At 54.4% G+C, this 20106-nt stretch overlaps 1 protein-coding gene across 21 annotated transcripts in view; it reads right to left on the bottom strand.

Moving 5' to 3' along the window:
* RAP1GAP (RAP1 GTPase activating protein) overlaps positions 1 to 20106 on the bottom strand; it is a 74147-nt gene that overhangs the window by 35504 nt on the left and 18537 nt on the right. For 15 of the 21 annotated variants that reach the window (XR_007725747.1, XR_007725750.1, XR_007725741.1 and 12 more), the window contains one exon: positions 18945 to 18980. The exons of the other annotated variants lie outside the window; for them this stretch is intronic. Coding sequence is in view for 5 of the 15 variants with exons in the window: in XM_050790834.1 (XP_050646791.1) it covers positions 18945 to 18980 (36 nt within the window). In the remaining 10 variants the exon portion in view is untranslated. The remainder of the gene's footprint in view (positions 1 to 18944; positions 18981 to 20106) is intronic. 21 annotated transcript variants of the gene reach the window in all.

A 20106-nucleotide genomic window follows, 5' to 3' on the forward strand; every position in this document is an offset into this window, starting at 1 on the left:
GCCCAGAGCATGCTGGGACATGGGGAGCTCTCCCCTCTCCTCGTTCCCCCTGCCATGACTGTGGTCACATCTGCGCAGCACCCTGGAGCTTACACTGGCATTGTTTCATTCGAGCGCCACAGCAACTTATTAAAAATCCATGGCCGGGCGCGGTGGCTCAAGCCTGTAATCCCAGCACTTTGGGAGGCCGAGACGGGTGGATCACGAGGTCAGGAGATCGAGACCATCCTGGCTAACACAGTGAAACCCCGTCTCTACTAAAAAATACAAAAAAACTAGCCGGGCGAGGTGGCGGGCGCCTGTAGTCCCAGCTACTCGGGAGGCTGAGGCAGGAGAATGGCCTGAACCCGGGAGGCGGAGCTTGCAGTGAGCTGAGATCCGGCCACTGCACTCCAGCAAGGGGGACAGAGTGAGACTCCGTCTCAAAAAAAAAAAAAAAAAAAAAAAAAAAAAAAAAAAAAAAAAAAATCCAGATGAGGCCGTGCACAGTGGCTCACACCTGTAATCCCAGCATTCTCGGGGGATGAGGCGGGTGGGTCACCTGAGGTCAGGAGGTCGAGACCAGCCTGGCCTACATGGTGAAACCCCGTCTCTACTGAAAATACATAAATTAGCTGAGAATAGTGCCACATGCCTGTAATCCTAGCTACTTGGGAGGCTGAGGCAGGAGAATCGCTTGAACCCAGGAGGCAGAAGTTGCAGTGAGCCGAGATCGCGCCACTGCACTCCAGCCTGGGCAACAAGAGCAAAACTCTGTCTCAAAAAAAAAAAAAAAAAATCCAGATGAGATATAAACCTTTTTTCCAGATGAGAAAACTGAGGCTCAGAGAGGTTCAGTGACAAGCCCCAGGTCGCATACCAGGAAAGGGCAGGGCTGAGGTGTGACTCCAGTCCAGTGTCCCTTCCACAGCGTGCATCCCACTGCCCTCAGCCCAGGCCCTCAGTCCCGTCACCTGGCCTCCTGCCCCAGTGACCTCCCATCACGGCCCTGGCTCCTGCAGCCACTGCCAAGCGCCTTCCCTAGGCCCAGCTCCAGCTCTGCCCTCTCTGGCCTGGACACCTGCCCGCTGCTTCCTCTGACACATGAAATGGGAGCAGCCAGAGAGCAGGTGACTCGCCCAAGGTCACATGGAAAGCTGGAGCCAACCTGGAGTCTGGGCCAGGCACATTCCGGGGTCACCTTCAGCCCCTGTGTCTGTGTGGTGGCTATCTCTCCCTCTCGGGGAGAACACGCACCTTTTCCAGGGAAAGGGTGAGGCAGGGGTGTGGGGGAAGGGCCCAGCTCCTGAGTGGGATGGGCCGGGCCGGAAGCCGCTGCTGACAGCTCCCGGGTTTCTTGGCAACTGTCACTGCACCTCCTCCCCCTCCCTTATCTCTGTATCGAGGTAACAATAATAATCGCACCATCGTGAGTGCAGCTCTTTGTACTTTTCAAAAGCCTTCTTTATCTGCTCACTCCTGGGACTCTCACCGGAACTGGAGTGGAGATAAGGCAGTCACTAGGATCCCCAATTCCCAGAAGGGCAAACTGAGGCTTAGAGAGGTGAAAACATGACCTCAAAGTCAGCCAGTAAGGCCTTGGGCAGCAGATCAGGGATAAGATCACAGGCCTTCCACCAGTCCAGGGCGGGCAGATCTCAAGGGAGTTCCACACTGCAAAACAGCAGGGTCAGCCCAGGCTCCATGGTTCATGCCTGCAATCCCAGCACTTTGGTAGGCTGAGGTAGGCCATCTTTACAAACAAATTAAAAAACCAGCCCCCTGCAGTGGCTCACACCTGTAGTCCCAGGCACTCAGGTGGCTGAGGTGGGAGGATCACTTGAGCCAGAAGTTCCAGGCTACAGTGAGCCATGATGGTGCCACTGCATTCCAGCCCAGGTGACAGAGCAAGACCCTGTCTCTACAATGGAAACAAACCAACAAAACATCACGGTCAGACCCAGAAATGGTGGGGAAGAGGGGAATACCAAGCACGGGTGGCCAGACGCCTCTCTGGGGTGCTTCTCACATGTTAACCAGCTGGAGGGGTGGTGACAGGCTCCTTTTTCTCTCATCTGCAAAATGAGAGATAATGTACCCCCTTCATAGAGCTGCTGTAAAGTGCTTGTAACTATTATTATTGGCCACTCTTCCGGAGAGCCCAACCCTTTCAGGGCACCAGAAGTGTGGTGGGGCTGTCCTGGGTGGTGGGCTTGGCCCTTTGGCCCTTTGACCCCCCAGAGATAGCTGCCCTGGATGGTGGTCTCCCAGTGGGTCCAGGCCCTGCTGACTCCCTCCAGCCTCAACCTCATACCTCCCCTTTCCTGTCCTGCCCCAGCCGCCTGTCCTGGCTCTGTCCTAACCTCCCCAGGCTGCAGGCAGCTCTCCTAACCAGCCACACTGTTCACAGGCACTCCCCTCTGCTGGTGGTGCCTTCTGCTTTTCTGCCTAGTGAACCATTGATGCTTTGAAATTCAACTTAACCAGGTGAAACTCTGGTGGCCAGGGCAGGTGGAACAGGACGATCAAGGCAAGAAGGCTAGGACCGGGAGCAGGGGAATGGGGATCTGGACAGGCGACAGTGCCTGGAGCAAGAGCAGGAGGAGCCCACCCTGAGGACAGCCACCCACTGCACGCAGGCTGGGAAACCGGACATGGAAAGAGGGGGTGGTCTGGGAGGGCAGGGGAGGGGTTCAGGGAGCCAATGAACACAGGGCAGAGAAGAATTCGGTGGGGGGCAGCAGCCTGGAACAGGGGCCTGAGGGGTTCCGGCCAGTCCAGCACTGGTCATCAGAAGTCAGGAGGGGGAGGCCTGGGTCCAGTTCCCTGGGGTCTTCCTGGTTTCTAGATCAACCTGGTTCTACCAAGTTCTACCACCCAGGTAGGGTGGAGGATGAGGACAAAGGCACAGACCTCCCAGTGAGAAGGGGGCTGTGGAGGGCAACCCTGAGAGAGGCTCCTCTGGATGGGGGTTGGGGGACTGCCAGAGCCGGGTCTCCTAGCCATGGGCATCAGGTCTGAGGGGACTCGAATCTCCTGAAACCAGAACCAAGTGGCTGCCCCAGAACTGCCCCCTCCCAGGGGGGCACAGAGGCCCATTGTTTTCTGAGCTCAACCAGCCGGCACTGCCCTCCCCTTGGCTTGCCCCTGTCCCTGCCAAGGTGCCAGGGAAGGTGGCGGGGCAGCCAGTTGAGCAGGTTTCCAAAGCTAGGTCCAGGGAACCTGGCCCCCTCCTCCCCAGCCCACCAGGAGCCTAAGCAGCCAGGCATAGACACGGGAGGCTCCTGTGTCGCCTTTCCCTGGGCACCTTCGACCTCTCCCAGGACTCCAGAGGGAGTGTGGGGATGGAGTAGGGCAGGGGCGGGGACTGTTTGCCATGTGGGCACTGTGATGTCATTTAATCCTTATGACAACAACCCTGACCTCAGGCTGCTATCTTCACCCATTTCAGAGATATGGAGGCAGAGGCTTAGTGAGGTTTCATGATGGGCCAAGGGCCTCAACAGCTACCAAGTGACACAGCTGGCAGGGTCCCCCTGGGGGTGTGGGTGGGGGACTCAGGCTCCAATCTGGGCAGAGGGGTGGGCAGGAAGGTGGCACATGGGGCCTCCACCCTCGCCCCATGCTGGCTGTGTGCCGAGACACCCGGATCCCGGAGCTGGGCCAGGCAGAGGCCTCCTGAACAAATAACAGGTTGGCAGCCCAGAGAGGCGGTCACGGGACCGGTCCCTGCCCAGAGCACAGCACCTGGGAACCGGGCCACCCATTTACCTGCTGTCTGTCCAGCGTCTGTCTCCCTTGCCCAGGTGGCCCGAGCCCCACTGTGGCCAAAACCCGACCCTTCCCACCTCCCTGTGGACTTCAGTGAGGACTGACTCCTCCCCTGCACTGGGGTAAGGAGGAGGAGTGACTCTGAGATGACCTGGCCACAGGGCCTCTTCCTGCTGGACAACAACATCTGCTTCCCCAGCCTGGCAAACTGCCTTCGCCATCAACCCTCTCAACAGCCTCCTGAGGAACACACAGCAGTAACGCTATCTCCATTCTGCCCGGAAGAAAACCGGAGCCTGGACGGAGATCGTGACTTCCAAGCTTCCAGCCCGAAGCTCAGCCCCAGCTGCTCTGCCCCTTGCCCACGTCCACGCAGGACAGAGCTCCCAGTGATGGGCAAGGCTGGGCCAGGGCGACCTTCTTAGCACCCATCAGCCCATACGCGGTATTACAGCCGCCTGCGCTTTCTGTCTCTCCTCACTCCCTACATTGTCCCCTCCAGCCTCCGCAGCCCGGGGGGTCTCCCTTCTCTGAGCTCCAGGCATTCCTTCGCTCACTCACCCACTCGGTCATCCACCCACTCCCCATCTGCCCTTCATTCCTCTGCTCAGTCATTCATTCAGAACACATGTCCTGAGGTCTGCTCTGGACCGAACAGTGGTGCCGGGTGTTGGGATCAGAGATGGGGTGAACCAGGCCTCCCCCATCTCAAAGCAGAACCTCAGAGATACCTGCCTGGACTGTTCCTGAGGCACCTCTGGTTTCACTGCCTAGACGGTGAGTCCCGCATTGCTGAGGCCTTGCTTAATCCTTCCCTCCCGCTCTGCACCAGCCCTAGCTGGCGTTGGGGCTGCTGCCTCATAGGCTCCAGGCCAGGCTGGTGAGCAGAAGTCCCTTCCTCTCACAACTTCCCAGGCGGGGTGACTGCCCAGGCCAAGGCGAAACCCCCACGGGGATAGACAAGGTCACCATCTCCTAACCAAAGGTGACATGGAGAAGCCCTCCCTCTGCCCCTAGATCACAGTGTGTGCAAGATTAAGTCACCATAACCTCTCCAAGCTTCAGTTTCTCTACTGAAAATTGGGTCTCAGGCCGGCTCTCCCATCCTACAGAGGGCAAATGGGAGGAAGAGAAACTGGAAACTGAGTCCACCAAGGACTGGTTGGAAGCAGAGCCCTGGAAGAGGGCTTTCCCAGTGGAGAGGACCTTTGACTCTTCTAAGTCACTTCTCTTCTCTGAGTCTCAGTTTCCTCAGCTACAAAATGGGAGAGTAACACCAACTTTGCAGGATTGTTGTGTGGAATAAATTAGGTATTATATGGACAACCTGACTAGCCTAGAGCTGAGGACACAGTAGGTGCTCAATAAATTGCAGGCTCCTGCCTGGAGAGGCAGTGTAGCGTCAGTGTGGGCTCTGGAGCCAGATCCTTCAGTGCAAATCCTAACTCTGCCACATAACAGCTGTGTGACCTTGGACAAGTTACTTAACCACTATGAACCTCAGTTTCCTCATCTATAAAATGGGGACAGCAGTGTTGACCTCTGAGGGTTAAATGAGTGCATGGGTGTAAAGTGCTTAACATTCACCATGAGCATTTCCTGGCCTTCCCTTCTCTTCCTCCCTTTCTTCCTCTGTAGGTGCCTGAGGACTGAGACAAGACTCTGAGGTGGAAGTTGTGAGAAGGTAGAAAAGACGGGACAAACACAGCTGCCCAAGCGTAAAGCAACCTAGACTGGGCCTGGTGGCTCACGCCTGTAATCCCAGCACTCTGGGAGGTCAAGGCAGGCGGATCACCTGAGGTCGGGAGTTTGAGACTAGCCTGACCAACATGGAGAAACCCCATCTCTACTAAAAATACAAAAATTAGCCAGGTGTGGTGGCGCATGCCTGTAATCCCAGTTACTTGGGAGGCTGAGGCAGGAGAATGGCCTGAACCCAGGAGGCGGAAGTTGCAGTGAGCCGAGATCGCGCCATTGCACTCCAGCCTGGGCAACAAGAGCAAAATTCCATCAGAAAGAAGAAAGAAAAGAAAGGGAAATAAAGGGGAAGGGAAGGGAAGGGAAGGGAAAGGGAAGGGAAAGGGAAGGGAAAGGGAAGGGAAAGGAAAGGGAAGGGAAAGGGAAGGGAGGAAGAAGGGAGGGAGGGGAGGAAGGAAGCAGAAAGGAAGAGAGGAAGAAAGGAAGAAAAGGGAAGAAAGGAAGAGGAAAGAAGGAAAGAGAGAAAGAAAGAGAGAGAGAGGGAGGGAGGGAGGGAGGAAGGAAGGGAAAAAAACCAGAGCAACCTGCCGTGTAAGGTGCTGAGCTCCCCATCAAGCAAAGGCAGAGTGAGCTTCTCAGAGGTACAGCCAGGGATATCTCGAGGTGTGGGAATGGGAGGAGTGGTGGGGGGTTTGACTAGAGGACCTCAAGTGCCTCCCACATTTGAAATTATTATTATTATTATTTGGTGGTGGGGGGACAGGGTCTCACTTTATCACCGAGGGTGGAGTGCAGTGGTGAGATCTCAGCTCATTCCAACTTCTGCCTCCTAGGCTCCAGCGATCCTCCCACCTCAGCCTCCCAAGTAGCTGAGACCACAGATGCATGCCACCACATCCGGCTAATTTTTTATTTTATTTTATTTTTTGTAGAGACAGGGTTTCATCATGTTGCCCAGGCTGGTCTGAACTCCTGGACCCAAGTGATCCACCCGCTTCAGCCTTCCAAAGTGCTGGAATTACAGGAGTGAGCCACTGCACCCAGCCCCACATCTGGAATTCTATGCCTCTTGCTGACTCTAGGATCCCTGTGCTGAGGGCAGAAGCAATGGATGAATTCCCAAAAGGGAACAGACTTTCCCAGATCTGCTGGGGGCACAGAGATTGCCACTACTTCTTAGGAGGCCTGTTTCGCCTCCTATTAAAGATTAAAATGTGCATACTCTTTGGTCCAGCAACCCCATTTCTAGGCATTTATTCTCCAGAAATAGTACACAAATGCATAAAGATATATGAACAAAAAACAGTCATGAAGCAGGGTTTGCAACCGCAAACATCTGGACGCCACTTCAATGTCCATTACAAGGAGATTAGTTAAATATATCAAACCATGAAATACTATATAGCAATGACAAAGAAGGTCTTTAGTCTTGATGGAAAAGGGTGTTTGAGGCTTATTGTTAAGTGAATAAAGCGGGTTGCACACAACAGAAATCTCGTTTGTAAACATTTAAAATTACATGTCAAAGTTTACATGGTTAGCTGGTAGTGGTGGTTCATGCCTGTAATCCTAGCACTTTGGGAGGCCAAGGCAGGCGGATCTCTTGAAGCCAGGAGTTCAAGATTCAAGACCATCCTGGGCAACTAGCAAAACCCCACCTCTACAAAAAAAAAAAAAAAAAAAAAAACAAAAAAAATTAGCCAGGCATGGTGATACATGCCTGTAGTCCCAGCTACTCAGGAGGCTGAGGTGGAAAGACCGATTGAGCCTGAGAGGTTGAGGCTGCAGTGAGCCAAGATCACACCACTGTACTTCAGCCTAAGTAACAGAGCAAGATCCTGTTAAAAAAAAAAAAAAAAAAGGCCAGGCGCGGTGGCTCACACCTATAATCCCAGCACTTTAGCACTTTTGCCAAGGTGGGTGGATCACCTGAGGTGGGGAGTTTGAGACCAGCCTGACCAACATGGTGAAACCCCATCTCTATTAAAAATACAAAATTAGCTGGACATGGTAGTGCATGCCTGTAATCCCAGCTACTCAAGAGGCTGAGGCAGGAGAATCGCTTGTACCCAGGAGGCAGAGGTTGCAGTAAACCAAGATTGCACCACTGCACTCCAGCCTGGGCGACAGAGCAAGACTCTGTCTCAAAAAAAAAGAGAGAAAAGGGGTTTACTGCATATGGGATCCTAAGGCCCAACAGCGCTCAGAATTTTGAGTGGGATGAAGCCCAGTTGGGCTATGTCTATCTGTCCATCCTCTCTCTCTTTAAACAAAAACAAAAAGCAAGTTTACATGGCTTATCTCTGAGGAGCAGGACCACTAGGAACTTCTGCCTTCTGTGGCAAATACTTTTGTGCACAGTTTGGATGTTTATCATGAACACTCAGTATTTGTGTAATCAGAAAAAAAATTAAAGATTTTAGAGAGCTGAGCACTCACTCTGACTCAGCTCTCTGAGCACCTGACTGCTTTACCCTTTTCCATCACCTTGAGAGGGAGGTATGACTCACCCCTTATTCCAAGGGGGAGAAGCTGACACGAAAAGAGACTAAACACCATGACCAATGTCCCTGAGCCAGGCATGACAGAGCTGGGTCCATTCTGGCTGGCTCCCAAGCCCACACTCTTTCCACTACGTTAGGCATTAGGCAACCTGCTCCAAGGGTCAGGGAAGAACAGAGGCAGCACAGAAGCGGCCCAGGCAGCTGGACCCAGGGATGTGCCCTGAGACTTCAGCTGGCACGTCCTGCAAGCCAGGCCAGCCAGGTTAGCATGTGTGGGCACAGAGCTGTCTACCTCATTTGTAAATGTAAATGTAGGCTCTGCTCCTAGCACAGGCTCCACGCCCTGAGCTGCCCCAGGCTGGCAGGTGCCCAGCCCCACCCCTGGCACTACCCCCAGAAGCCTCAGGGTCACCAGGCAGGTGGGCACGTGCTGGCCCAGGCCCTTCCCTGGAGCTCTAAATAACTTTCTGTGTTGATCAACCTGTTTGTGGATGGATTTGCCATTGAAGGTCACTTGTCACCTTCTCACTGAGAGCCTGGGAAGGTGACAAGCACACCTGAGTGTGCCTGAGTCTGGATGGGCCACAGAACAAGACCTGGAAGTCAGATGGACCTGAGTTCAAATCCTGCCTGTGCCAAGCTCTAGCTGTGTGGCCTAGGGAGAGTCCCTTCACCTCTCTGAGCCTCTGTTTCCTCGGCTATAAAACGGTGTTGAGAGAATTTCTCCCTGCAGGGCTGCTGAGAGCATTCAATGAGAGAACAAGTGAGAAAGTGCCCCCTAAGCTAGAAGCCACCTTGCACGTGTAGAAGAGTTATGACCTCACCCGTGTGGGGACAGGCAGGGGTCAAGTGCACATCTGCGCCGATGTGGAGTGAGCAAGGATCCACCCTGGCTGGACCAGAGGGCCCTGCCGCACAGACTCAGCCGGTGGGCGGGGCGGCGTCTGACACTTTTCCTGGGAGTCGGCACCGGGTGTTCTGAAGCTCTGCCTGGTGGTGCGAGAGGGTGTGTGTGACTCTGTGGGTGAGAATGGAGATGGGAGGCCCCGGCAGGAGCGTGAATGGGTGTGGGAGGGAAAGCGCTTGTGTCGCATGTTTTGGATCTGATCACGCCACCCACCTGCCTAGAAGGCCCCAATGGCTTCCCGCTGTGAGCAGGATCCAGACGCAACTGCCTCACGTGGCCCACGAGGCCCTGCGTGTCTGCTCCCCATCCCCGGCCCCCCTCCCGCCCGCTCACTGTCTCTGGCTTCATCCAGGGCCTCTTTCCTCCTTCCCCAGACTCCTTTCCGCTCCTCAAACCCGAGGTGCTCCTTCCCACTGCAGGCCTCTGCACACGCTGTGCCCCCTGCCTGTTACCCGCTTCCCGTCCGCCTGGATCACATTTCAGGTGCTATGTCTGTATTCAGTCTTCCAGAGCTCCCTCCCCAGACCAGGAGAAGCTGCTCCCAACCTGACCAGCTTTCCCAGAAGCCCATCCTGGGCCTTCATGGATTTACCTGTTGCGTTTGCACATTTCGTGGTGTGACCATTAGGCTACTGTCCGTCTCTCCCACTAGAAATGGGGTTTCCTCAGGTCATGCCTGGGTCTGTTTGGGTCTGATGTGCTGCATGAATGAATGTGTATGTCTGTGCTTCTATGTTCATGACGTAGCTGTCTCTATGAGGGCCAAGTCTATGGTTGTGAGTAGAGAAATACGTGTGTGTGTACATGTAACGGGTCATCTCAAAGAACCTCTCCTCGGCCTGCAGGCAGGTGGGCTGGGAAAGGCCAAGGCAACCTGCGGCCAGTGCCCAGGCTGGCTGGCGAGAGGGAGAACAAGCACCAGTTCCCTTGCCCCCCCGCTATGCCCCTCCTAAAATAGGTCCAGGGTCTTTGTGCAGGTAGGTCCAGTCAGGTGGGCTCCAGGTTGGCAGCCTGGCTCTGCCCTGCAGCGAGCTCTACCCCTGCCTGCTCCTCCAGGTTGGAGCCCAGCCTCCTGCCTGCACAGCCCAGCTCACTTGAGGCTTGAGCCACACCTGGTCTTCCATGGCTGCCCACGCTCCCCACCACCCCACAGGGCCTGCCTAGTGGGCAGCAGCTCTGGGTTTTGTTTTTTTTTTTTTTTTTTTTTTTTTGAGACGGAATTTTGCTCTGTCAGCCAGGCCAGGCTGGAGTGCAGTGGCATGATCTCGGCTCATGACAATCTCCACCTCCTGGGTTCAAGTGATTCTCCTGCCTCAGTCTCCCGAGTAGCTGGGATCACAAGCGTGCACCACCATGCCCAGCTAATTTTTTTTTTTTTTTTTTGTATTTTTAGTAGAGATAGGGTTTCACCATGTTGGCCAGGCTGGTCTCGAACTCCTGACCTCAGGTGATCTACCCGCCTCGGCCTCCCCAGAGTGCTAGGATTACAGGTATGAATGAGCCACCACACCTGACTGGGCAGCAGTTCCTGATCTGAAAGAAGTGGGCTTCCAGCCTCTCTGCTTTCTCAGCCACCTCCACCTGCTGCCAGGAGATGATCTGGAATGTTCTAGCTTTAGGGCAGGGGAAGGAGTCCTATTCCTGCCCCCAATCCTTTATACTTTCTCTGCCCTCTCCCTGGACTACCTTTTCACAGCCAGCTCCTTCCCATTCAGGCCTCAGAGAGGCCCCTCCCTGATACCCTTGGCAAAACCAGCTCTTACACCCACCCCATCCGTACTACACATTGCCCATCTGAAACTTCCTTTAGCTCTCTGTCTCCTGCACTGGAGGATAATGGGCGTGAAGCAGGGACCATGTCTGTCAGGTTCACTGCTGCATCCTCAATTCTTTAGACTAGTACCTGGCATGTGGTAGGAACTCCGTAAGTATTTGTTGAATTAACAAATGGCTAATGGAAGCCTTGAAAGACCCCATGAGGTGAACATTGCCCATTTGCAGGCATGGAAACTGAGGTTCCAAGAGGTTAAGTCTCTAGCCCAATGTCACAAAGCAAAGAGCTGGACCAGGTCAAACTTAGTGACAAGCTAACTCCACTAGAACCCCAGCACATCAGAGTGCATCACAGCTGATCTTCCCATTTCATAGGTATGAAAATGAGCCTCCGAGAGGGAGGGTGATGTTTCTCTAGGTCACGTGGGTCCGAGGCACGTGTTTCTTCCCTCCTGCAGCATGGGGTCAGAAACAGCTGCATTGTTACACTGGCCGGCCGTTTAAAAGCACCTCCTCACTGCCTCTCACTCACCGTGAGGTCGGGGCCATGAACACCCCCACTGCACAAAGGGACGAGCCAAGGCTCAGCAAGGTGAGAGACTCCTCAAGGTCACTGGCCAGGACCTGGCACCAGGCCTGTCAGACTCCAAAGCCAGTGTTCTCAGGGTCAGTGCCTAGGGCCAGTGCGGAAGGCCAGTGCCCACGGCTGGGGCGTACGGTCACGTGTAGGCAGGCAGGTCACCCCCTGGCAGGCAGCAAGTTTCCAGAGGACAGAGTCTACACACCGAGTGAGATTCCGCACCCACTGCGGGCACAGCAGGTAACCATGACCACGATGATGGCAGTAACCGCAATAGCTGGCATCGATGGAGGACGTGCTCTGTGCCAGGCCCTGGTTTCAGGCCTTGGCACCCATTATCTCATTTAATCCCCACACCAGTCTTCCAGGTAGTACTTTCATTGCCCTCATTTTATAGGTGAGGAAACTGAGATCCAGAGAAATCACCCAGCCAGCTGGTGGCTGAGACAGCATCTGCAGTCCCAGCCCACACTGGCTCCAGGGCTTCCACAGCTCTGCACTAAGGGCGCAGCCAGGGCCTCCCTGAGCTGGGGACTGACTCAGTATCACACAGCAGCTCCTTGGAGCAGGGAGGAGGGTGGGCAACTGGCACCCTAGCAGGCCTCTTCCCATGGTGGCTTAGGGGTTCAGAGCTTTCCAGTGTAGCCCACAGAAGTCCCAGCAGGGCCTGCAGGGACATGACCTGGTAACTATCTCTCTTCTCTTCACCTGTCAGGCCCAACTCAGTCCAGCATGTGCCACCACACGCTTTTCTCCTCCACATTGCTGACCTGCCACCTCCTGTCCCTGGAACATTCTCCTACAGTGTACCTCCCTTCCCCACTACACACACACATACACACACACACACACACACACACACACACACACACACGCTGCCACTTGGCCCACTTCAACTTTTGAGTCACCTCCTCCAGGAAGCCTTCCTTGATTCCCAGATGTGGGCAGGAGTCCCTTCTCTGAGCTCTCAGCAACACTCACATCTCCCTAGTCAGCACATGTCATTCCCATCAAACCACCTCTTTCCTTATGACCCTCTCTAGACTCTGAACCCCAGAAGAAGTGGCCTCATCTACTATCTCCACCATCATGTCACCAGCACCCAGCACAGGATTTGGCCCTAGGAGGGTGTCCCCACACTAAATGTTGAATTAGTTGGCTGAATGAATGAATGTTGGGGAAGAACCTGAACTCAGAAGGCCTTTCCAGAATCTGGGCTATTAGAAAATCCCCTCCTTAATCATCTACTCTGCCTGTGGCCACCACAGTGCCTCAAATTCTATCATTAGAGAACCCCTCTTTGGGTGAATGAGTCTTTCCTCTCAAAATGCAAATGCTTAGTTAGAAGGGAGAACATCCCCCTGAGCATACACTCTGCACTCATTTCATTCGAAGCAATACTGTTTCCATTGTTATGGACAATCTGAGGTTCAGAGAGGCAGAGTAGATGGGGTAAGGCCACGCAGCAAGTAAGTGGAAGTTGAGCTGGGTATTTGAACTCAGGTCTACCTAACAGAACTAAAATATTCCCATGCATCCCAGACAAATAGACCAGAGTTTGAGCACCACCAGGAGGTAGGGGCACACAGGGCCAACCAGACCAGGGACCTCAGGGCTGCAAGAGCCCCCTCTTCATAATGCTGAGGATAGACGTGGGATAGCAGGGTTGTATACAAGTGAGATGGGGACCCACTTCTCAAGATCACACAGCCAAACAGTGGCAGTCCCAGAGCCACAACACATGTGGGGGGGATTTTCTCTTGTCTCCTAAAGCTATAGGGGATCCTTCCTGGAAGAGCTGGGGGGGAGGGTCTCTCTGTCACTAGGTTCATCCCTGCCTCAGAGTCTTTGCACCTGCTGCTCCCTCTGTCTGGGCACTCTGCCAGCTCCCCCATGGCCAGCTCCTCTCATCCTTCAGATTTTGGTTCAAACATCCCCTCTTCAGAAAGGCTTTTCAGGACTCCTTCATTTTCCAGCCATACAGCACGGGATGACAGGCAAACTGGAGCCTGGCTACTTCGGCTCTAATCTCAGCTTTACCAAGGGTTCTTGAACAGGTTACTTAACCTCTCTTTGCCCCAGTTTCCCCAGCCCTAAACCAGGGTTCCTAACAGTCTTGCCTCGCAGTGTTGTTGTGAGGATCAAACCCATGAACGTGTGCAAAGTGCTCTGAAACACAGCCCGGTGCACGCTCAGCTCTTGGCAAGGACCAGCTCTTGTTAGCATGTAGCCTTGCTTTGAAATTCAGTGGACCCAGCCAGGCGCGGTGGCTCACGCCTGTAATCCCAGCACTTTGGGAGGCCAAGGCAGGCGAATCACAAGGTCAGGAGCTCAAGACCAGCCTGGCTAAGATGGTGAAACTCCACCTGTACTAAAAATACAAGAAAAAAAATTTAGCTGGGCGTGGTGGCGGGCACCTGTAATCCCAGCTACTCAGGAGGCTGAGGCAGAGAACTGCTTGAACCCGGGAGGTGGAGGTTGCAGTGAGCCAAAATGGCGCCACTGCACCCCAGCCTGGGCGACAGAGCGAGACTCTGTCTCAAAAAAAAAAAGAAAAAGAAATTCAGCGTACCCATCAGAGGTTATTTCCTTGTCTATTTACTTATAGTCTGCCTCCCCCATTCCCGATTTTACAGATGAGGAAATCCAGGTTCAGAGAGGTGAAGTACTGCCCAAACCAAGCTCTCTGAGGATAGGGGCTAGGCCTGTCTCGTTTTCTGCTGAATCTGCAGTAACTAAAACCATGCCTGGCCTATAGTAGGTGTTCAGTGGTTACTGTGGCTGGATGAATAAATGATGAACAAATGACCACAGCTCTATTGCTCTGACGCTCTGTGCAGCCAGGAGCTTGGGCATTGAAGATTCTATTTCAGCCCACCTCTGCCCACTCTGGTCCCAAATGACCCCCAGCTCAATTGAAGTCTCAGCCTCTCTTAGAAGTGGCTGTTAGTGGCTGGGCACAGTGGCTCATGCCTGTAATCCTAGCACTTTGGGAGGCTGAGGGAGGAGGATCGCTTGAGCCCAGGAGGTCGAGGCTGCAGTGAGCTGAGATTGCCCCACTGCACTCCAGACTGGGTGACAGTGTGAGACCCTGTCTCAAAAAATAAAAATAAAAATAAAAATAAAAATAAAATAAAGAGAAGTGGCTGCTAGGATAGCCAGGCTTATGAGCTGGGGACCAGCATCCATGTCCCTGACCCCAGTAGAACCCCCTTACCCTGGCTGGGCCAAGGGGATGAGGCAGGAGGCCTTGGCATTTGCCTTGGGAGATCCCTGCCCAGAGGTACAGTGGCGGCCATGGGCTCAGGAAGCAGCTGCTAGCTCCCCCATCCCATGCACTGCCAGCTGCCCGCCGGGGGCCTGCCCACCAGATGCATAATAGATGAGGAGGCCCAGCGGGACGTGCCTGCTTGGCATTTCAGAGCCACTAATGAGGCCAGCCTCGTGCTTCCTGCAACAGCACACAGGCCCCAGGGCCTCTGGCTCAGTAATCGCCACAAGGAGCCACCTGAGGACAGGGCCACCCACCCCAGCCTACCACTTAGCACAAGCAGCATCCAGGAGATCAAGGGCTAAAGGCATGGCCTCAGAGTGGCACCACTGTCAGTCTTGGTTTGCCCCTCACTGACTGCATGTCCCTGGGCCACCACTTCCTCTCTCTGAGCCTCAGTTTCCTCATCTGTAAAATGGGGACGGACAGTAGTAAGAGACGGATAGTATTCTGTAAGGCTGGTGTCAGGATGGAATGAAATGATTCAGGGAAGTGCTGGGCCCAGGGCCTGGGATACAGGAAGTGTTCCATATATGGGAGCAACTGGTACCAATTCTGTTAAGAGGAAACATCTCACCAACCAGAAGGGCCTTCCCAGTAGGACACATGGACTGAGCAGTGACTCCTGTTTGGGTAGCACTCAGGGCTACGTCACTCCCCGCTCTTCCCTTGCCTCATATCTAAGACCTTCCCCATTTCTGCAGCTTCACTGTCTCTGACCAACGTCCCTTCCTCAGCAGAAGAAAGAGCTGGATTCAAATCCAGCCCTCACCAGCTGTGACTTTGAGCCAAAGCCTCCACCACTCTCAGCCCTGGTTTGGCCTCTAAACTGGGAACAACAGGCCAAACTGCAGGAGCGATGCCATGATTTTTTTTTTTTTTTTTTTTTTTTTTTTTTTTTTGAGACGGAGTCTCGCTCTGTCGCCCAGGCTGGAGTGCAGTGGCCGGATCTCGGCTCACTGCAAGCTCCGCCTCCCAGGTTCACGCCATTCTCCTGCCTCAGCCTCCCGAGTAGCTGGGACTACAGGCGCCCGCCACCTCGCCCGGCTAGTTTTTTGTATTTTTTAGTAGAGATGGGGTTTCACCGTGTTAGCCAGGATGGTCTCGATCTCCTGACCTCATGATCCACCCGTCTCGGCCTCCCAAACTGCTGGGATTACAGGCTTGAGCCACCACGCCCGGCCGCGATGCCATGATTTAATGAGACCTCCAGAGTAAAATGCCTGGCACACTGTCAGCTCTTAATCCTTGCTGGGTTCTGCGTCCACCTCCCAGGCTCCTAGTTTTAAGGCCAAAGTTGACTCTTCCCTTCCCAGAGGTATTTTTAGAACCCTCCTGCCTTGCGCTAGTTCACTTGGCCATTCCTCTACCTTGACACCGCTCCACCTCCCACCATCCATTTGAATACACTTTAAATGTCCAGCCCCCATTCTAGGACATCTGGGTCCCTTAGGGCTGCAGAATCAGAGTCACCCACTGTCCCACTGGCTCCCAACCCTCACACTGGGCCTCCTTCCTCTTGCATCTGCACACCTACTCTGAGGTCCCCCACTGCAGACAACCTGCTGAGAGGGGTTGGGGGTCCGTAGGGGAACTTAGCCATGATCACATCTGGCCTCTACCAGGACTCACTGCTCCCTTAATCCAAGCTCTAACCTCTTAATCCTGTTTTGTAAAGGGGTGGGGGAAAATCACCTCCTCCAGGAAGCCTTCCCAGACTACTGACAAGGTTTTACTCATTCCCCTCCCTGAACACATTCAATTCAATTCCACAAGCATTAAGCATTTATGGGCATGGTAGTTGTACAAGACCATGTGGAGGACAGAGACATGAGAAAAGTACAGCCTGGCCTTTATGGGAGAAAGTGGGGCTAAGTTGAGCTCAAATGTAACTCAGTGGGATGCCGAGGTGGGAGGATCACTTGAGCTCAGGAGTTCAAGACCAGACTGGCCAACATGGTGAGACCTTGTCTAAAAATACAAAAATAATTACCCAGGAGTGATGGCACACACCTGTGGTCCCAGCTACTCAGGAGGCTGAAGCAAGAGATTCACCTGAACCCAGGAGGTGGAGGTTGCAGTGAGCAGAGATTGCACCACTACACTCCAGCCTGGATGACAGAATGAGACCCTGTCTCCAAAAAAAACAAAAAGTGACTGAAGCACCTCTGCTTTCAAGGAGTTCAGAGCCTGCCCTGCACTGCCGGGTTATATGAACACATGCAGCTCACCTGAAGTCAACTTCCGGAAATGCCCTATTCAACGAGCACATGTTGAGGAGCAAGTGCGGCCCAGAGAGGGAAAATGACTTGCCAAAGTCACACAACTAGAATGTGGCAGAGGCAGATTCCAGCCCACACCTGTCAGACTCTGAAGTCCATGCTCTTCCCCCTACCCCAGGAAGATTCACGAATGCGTGCTCTATAGCAGCAGAGGAGGCATTCTAAAGAGGGAATAGGGGTGTGGGGATCAAGAAAGAAAACACTCAACAAATGGTGACAAAGGTGGGCTGGAGGTGTGGCGAAGGCCTGTGGAAATGGAAGTGGAGGGACATCAAGGGGAGGTGACGCTGACTGGGCCCATGTTCCCGTTGATCAGAAATACAGGGCACGGGAGAAGCAAGCCCCAAACTAGAAAAGGAGGTGGAGACAGGCCTTGAGTGCCGGAAGATCATGATTAATGGTCAAAATGGCCACCACTGACTGAGCACTAACCATATGCCAAGCATGGACTGGAGGTAAGCGATGGCCTTTGGCAGCTGGGAAGGGAGGGCCTACGGTTAGCACCTTGGACGGCGGCTCCAGCTAGGAGGGCACAGGCAAGGCATTTTGGGTAATGGGGCGTGTCCTGGGGGAATGGCCAATCTTTACTTGATAGATGGGTCAACTGAAGCCCAGAGAGGGGATGGGGCTCGCCCAAAGTCACACAGCTGGCCAGTTACAATCAGTCCTGGGCTGTCAACTCTAACTCTTGGCTTAGGGCTCCCTAGAGTGGGCCTTCTGGGTGGCCCCTGTCTTTGAGTCTTCCCTCAAGCGCATCCTTTGTTCAGACCGTCCCAGTGGCCTGGTGGCCCTGGGACAGAGTAGGTGAGGCTCTGGGCTCTGCACAGGGTCTGGAAGATCAAGGTTCAAATCCCAACTGCTTGTGTGACCTTGGGCAACTCATTTCCCCACTCTGGGCTTCATTGTTCTTACCTGTAATTAGAGATAATAGTCCCTAACTCTGAGGTATGGTCAAAGTTACATGAGATAACACATGTCGGGCACCTAGTGCAGTACCCAGTAGATAGCATGTGCCCAACAAGTAGCAGTTGTCAGTGGTGTTATTACTGAACTCCCTGAAGGAAAGGATGGCACCTTCCTCACCTCTGCCTGTATCCCCCACTCAGTCTGCCCCTGCTCTGAGCATAGGACACCATCTTGCAGAAGGAGGGGTACAGATGGACTAGGCACAGCAGCAGGAGACGATGCCCAGAAAGGGAGAGGAAGCGGCCTGAGGTTGCATGGAGAGCATCAAAGGGAAATAGAAAGGCAGGCTGGGAGCTTAGCCGAGGCACCCTGTGTGCCTCCTACCCCAGGCCTGGCTTCCCAAGAGGGCTCTGTGGGGACAATGGTGCCAGATGGGAGTCGCCCAGCAGCTGGGGGGTTCTGCAGGACCCACGGACCCCAGGAAGCCCTGAGCAGGGGCAGGAAGCAGGAGCCAGAGCAGTTGGGGGGCTCTCCTGCTGGAGGTGAAGCAGCAGGAGGAGCAGCCAGCCAGGCCCACATGATGCTGATGCCAGGGAAGCCAGATGCACCCGCCTGCTGGGGCATCAGGGTGCTACAGTGTATCCCGAGGTGAGGCTGCACCTCCACCCATTGCCTCTTGGTGTTGGGAAGCTCCAGACAAGGTTGCCTCATTCCCTCCTCCTCCAAAGAGAGGGCAGCCCCAGACACAGGAAATATGGGGGGCGGGGGGCGGTTCTGAGGGCTGTCACGGGAAGTAACTAGAGGATTCAGGGTCAGTAAAGGCTAAGGGAACCCTGGCCCAGCAAGGAGCCACCTGAGGTGGGAAGAAATAGAGAAGAAAAAAAGGAAGGAAGCATTTAAGCAAAAGGGCCCACAATATGTCAGGTCTAGTTTTTGTTTTTGTTCTTTTTACTTGACACCCTATTAACGGGTATTTTAATCCCCATTTCACAGATGAGAAAACTGAGGTTCAGAGAGGTTAAGGAATTGCTGAAGGTCACACACGCAGTGGCAGAGTGAAGATGTGAACCTGCTTTGCCTGCCTCCAAGGCTCTCTAAAACAGTACTCTGGGGACAGACCTGGTAAGATGGTCTGCCCACCCCCTTGCCCTGAGAGGATGCTTGGAGGCTTGGTGAGGTCTGGCCTGGCATTGCAGGGGTAGGAAGGGATTGGGGGTACCTGCAGGGACCAGTCAAGGCAACCCAGGCCCTCCTGAGAGTCCCCAGTACTCACCATACACTCCGGCGAGGGGTGAAGGACTTGTCCACCCTGAAACACAATAAGAGGGGCCACAGGTGAGGGGACATCCCTTCTCACCAGCTTGGCCCAGCAAATCAGATCCACCTGCACTGCGCCACCCTCCCAGCGAGGCTGGGGAAGCTCCTGTTTCTAAGGATACCTGATGCAGTCACTATCACCCTTAGGCTTGCAGGGGTTTAACTGTCAGATTAGGGACATGGGAAGGCAGGGGAGTTAAAGAGCCAGGAAAGGAGGCAAGACTAGGGGCAGTGGGGCAGGGGGCAGGGCTGTGGGGTGTTAGCAGGGGTAGGGGGACAGGTGGAGTAGGACAGTGACTACAGCAGTTTGGATCATGGCAAGGATGTAGGTGTGCAGCTGGGGCTGGCTTAGAGCCTTTCCAGGCAGGATGGAGCAGTTTGCTGGATGTCTATGGTTTATGGTGGGCAGAAAGAACATCAGCCTCAAGGCCCGCAGCCTGCCTCAATCCTGAAGCTGCTCACTTGTATCTACCCAGGAAGCAAATGTCTGCGAATCTGGGAGGAGATCTAGGAAGAGCTTCCCCCCACCCTCATCCCAACATACATACCCTGCTCCCCAAGACTTCAGGGGCACCCCAGACTTTGTCTCCCCCAAATCCTCCCAGATCCAGCCCCAGAGCACATGTTTGGGTAGCACTCCCGCCCTGCCCTGATTCTCCTACTGCACTCTGAGGGCACCTCGGTGCCGCTGGGGGCAGGGGCTGAGCAGCTGTTGGGACAACAAACAACTCGCCTCCTGCCCAGAGCTAAGAAGGGGACGAGGAGGGAGCCCAGCCCAACTCTGCCAGTGAAGGGCCATCCTCCGAAGGGCAGGGCTGGGGGCTCCCAGGGACAGCTGATGGGGAAGGCCAACTCTGCAGACAGGGAGGTCGGAGAAGCCAGGACTTGCCCAAGGTCATAGAACAGGACCCAGCCTGTGAGCTGCCCCTCGGTGTCGGCTGGCTAGGAAACTCAGGGCGTAGCCCAGCTGTCACCTGACAGCAAGCAAGACCCCAGATGGAGGGGAAGCCTCTGGCCTCCCACCCCACCCCGCCCCTCTGCTGGGGTCACCTCAGAAGTTGAGCGTCCACAAGGGGAAGGCAGTTTGGACACAATCCCCATGGCTCAGAGAGCACTGA

Source organism: Macaca thibetana, chromosome 1 (genome assembly GCF_024542745.1).
Source record: "Macaca thibetana thibetana isolate TM-01 chromosome 1, ASM2454274v1, whole genome shotgun sequence".
NCBI classification, from domain to species: Eukaryota; Metazoa; Chordata; class Mammalia; order Primates; family Cercopithecidae; genus Macaca; species Macaca thibetana.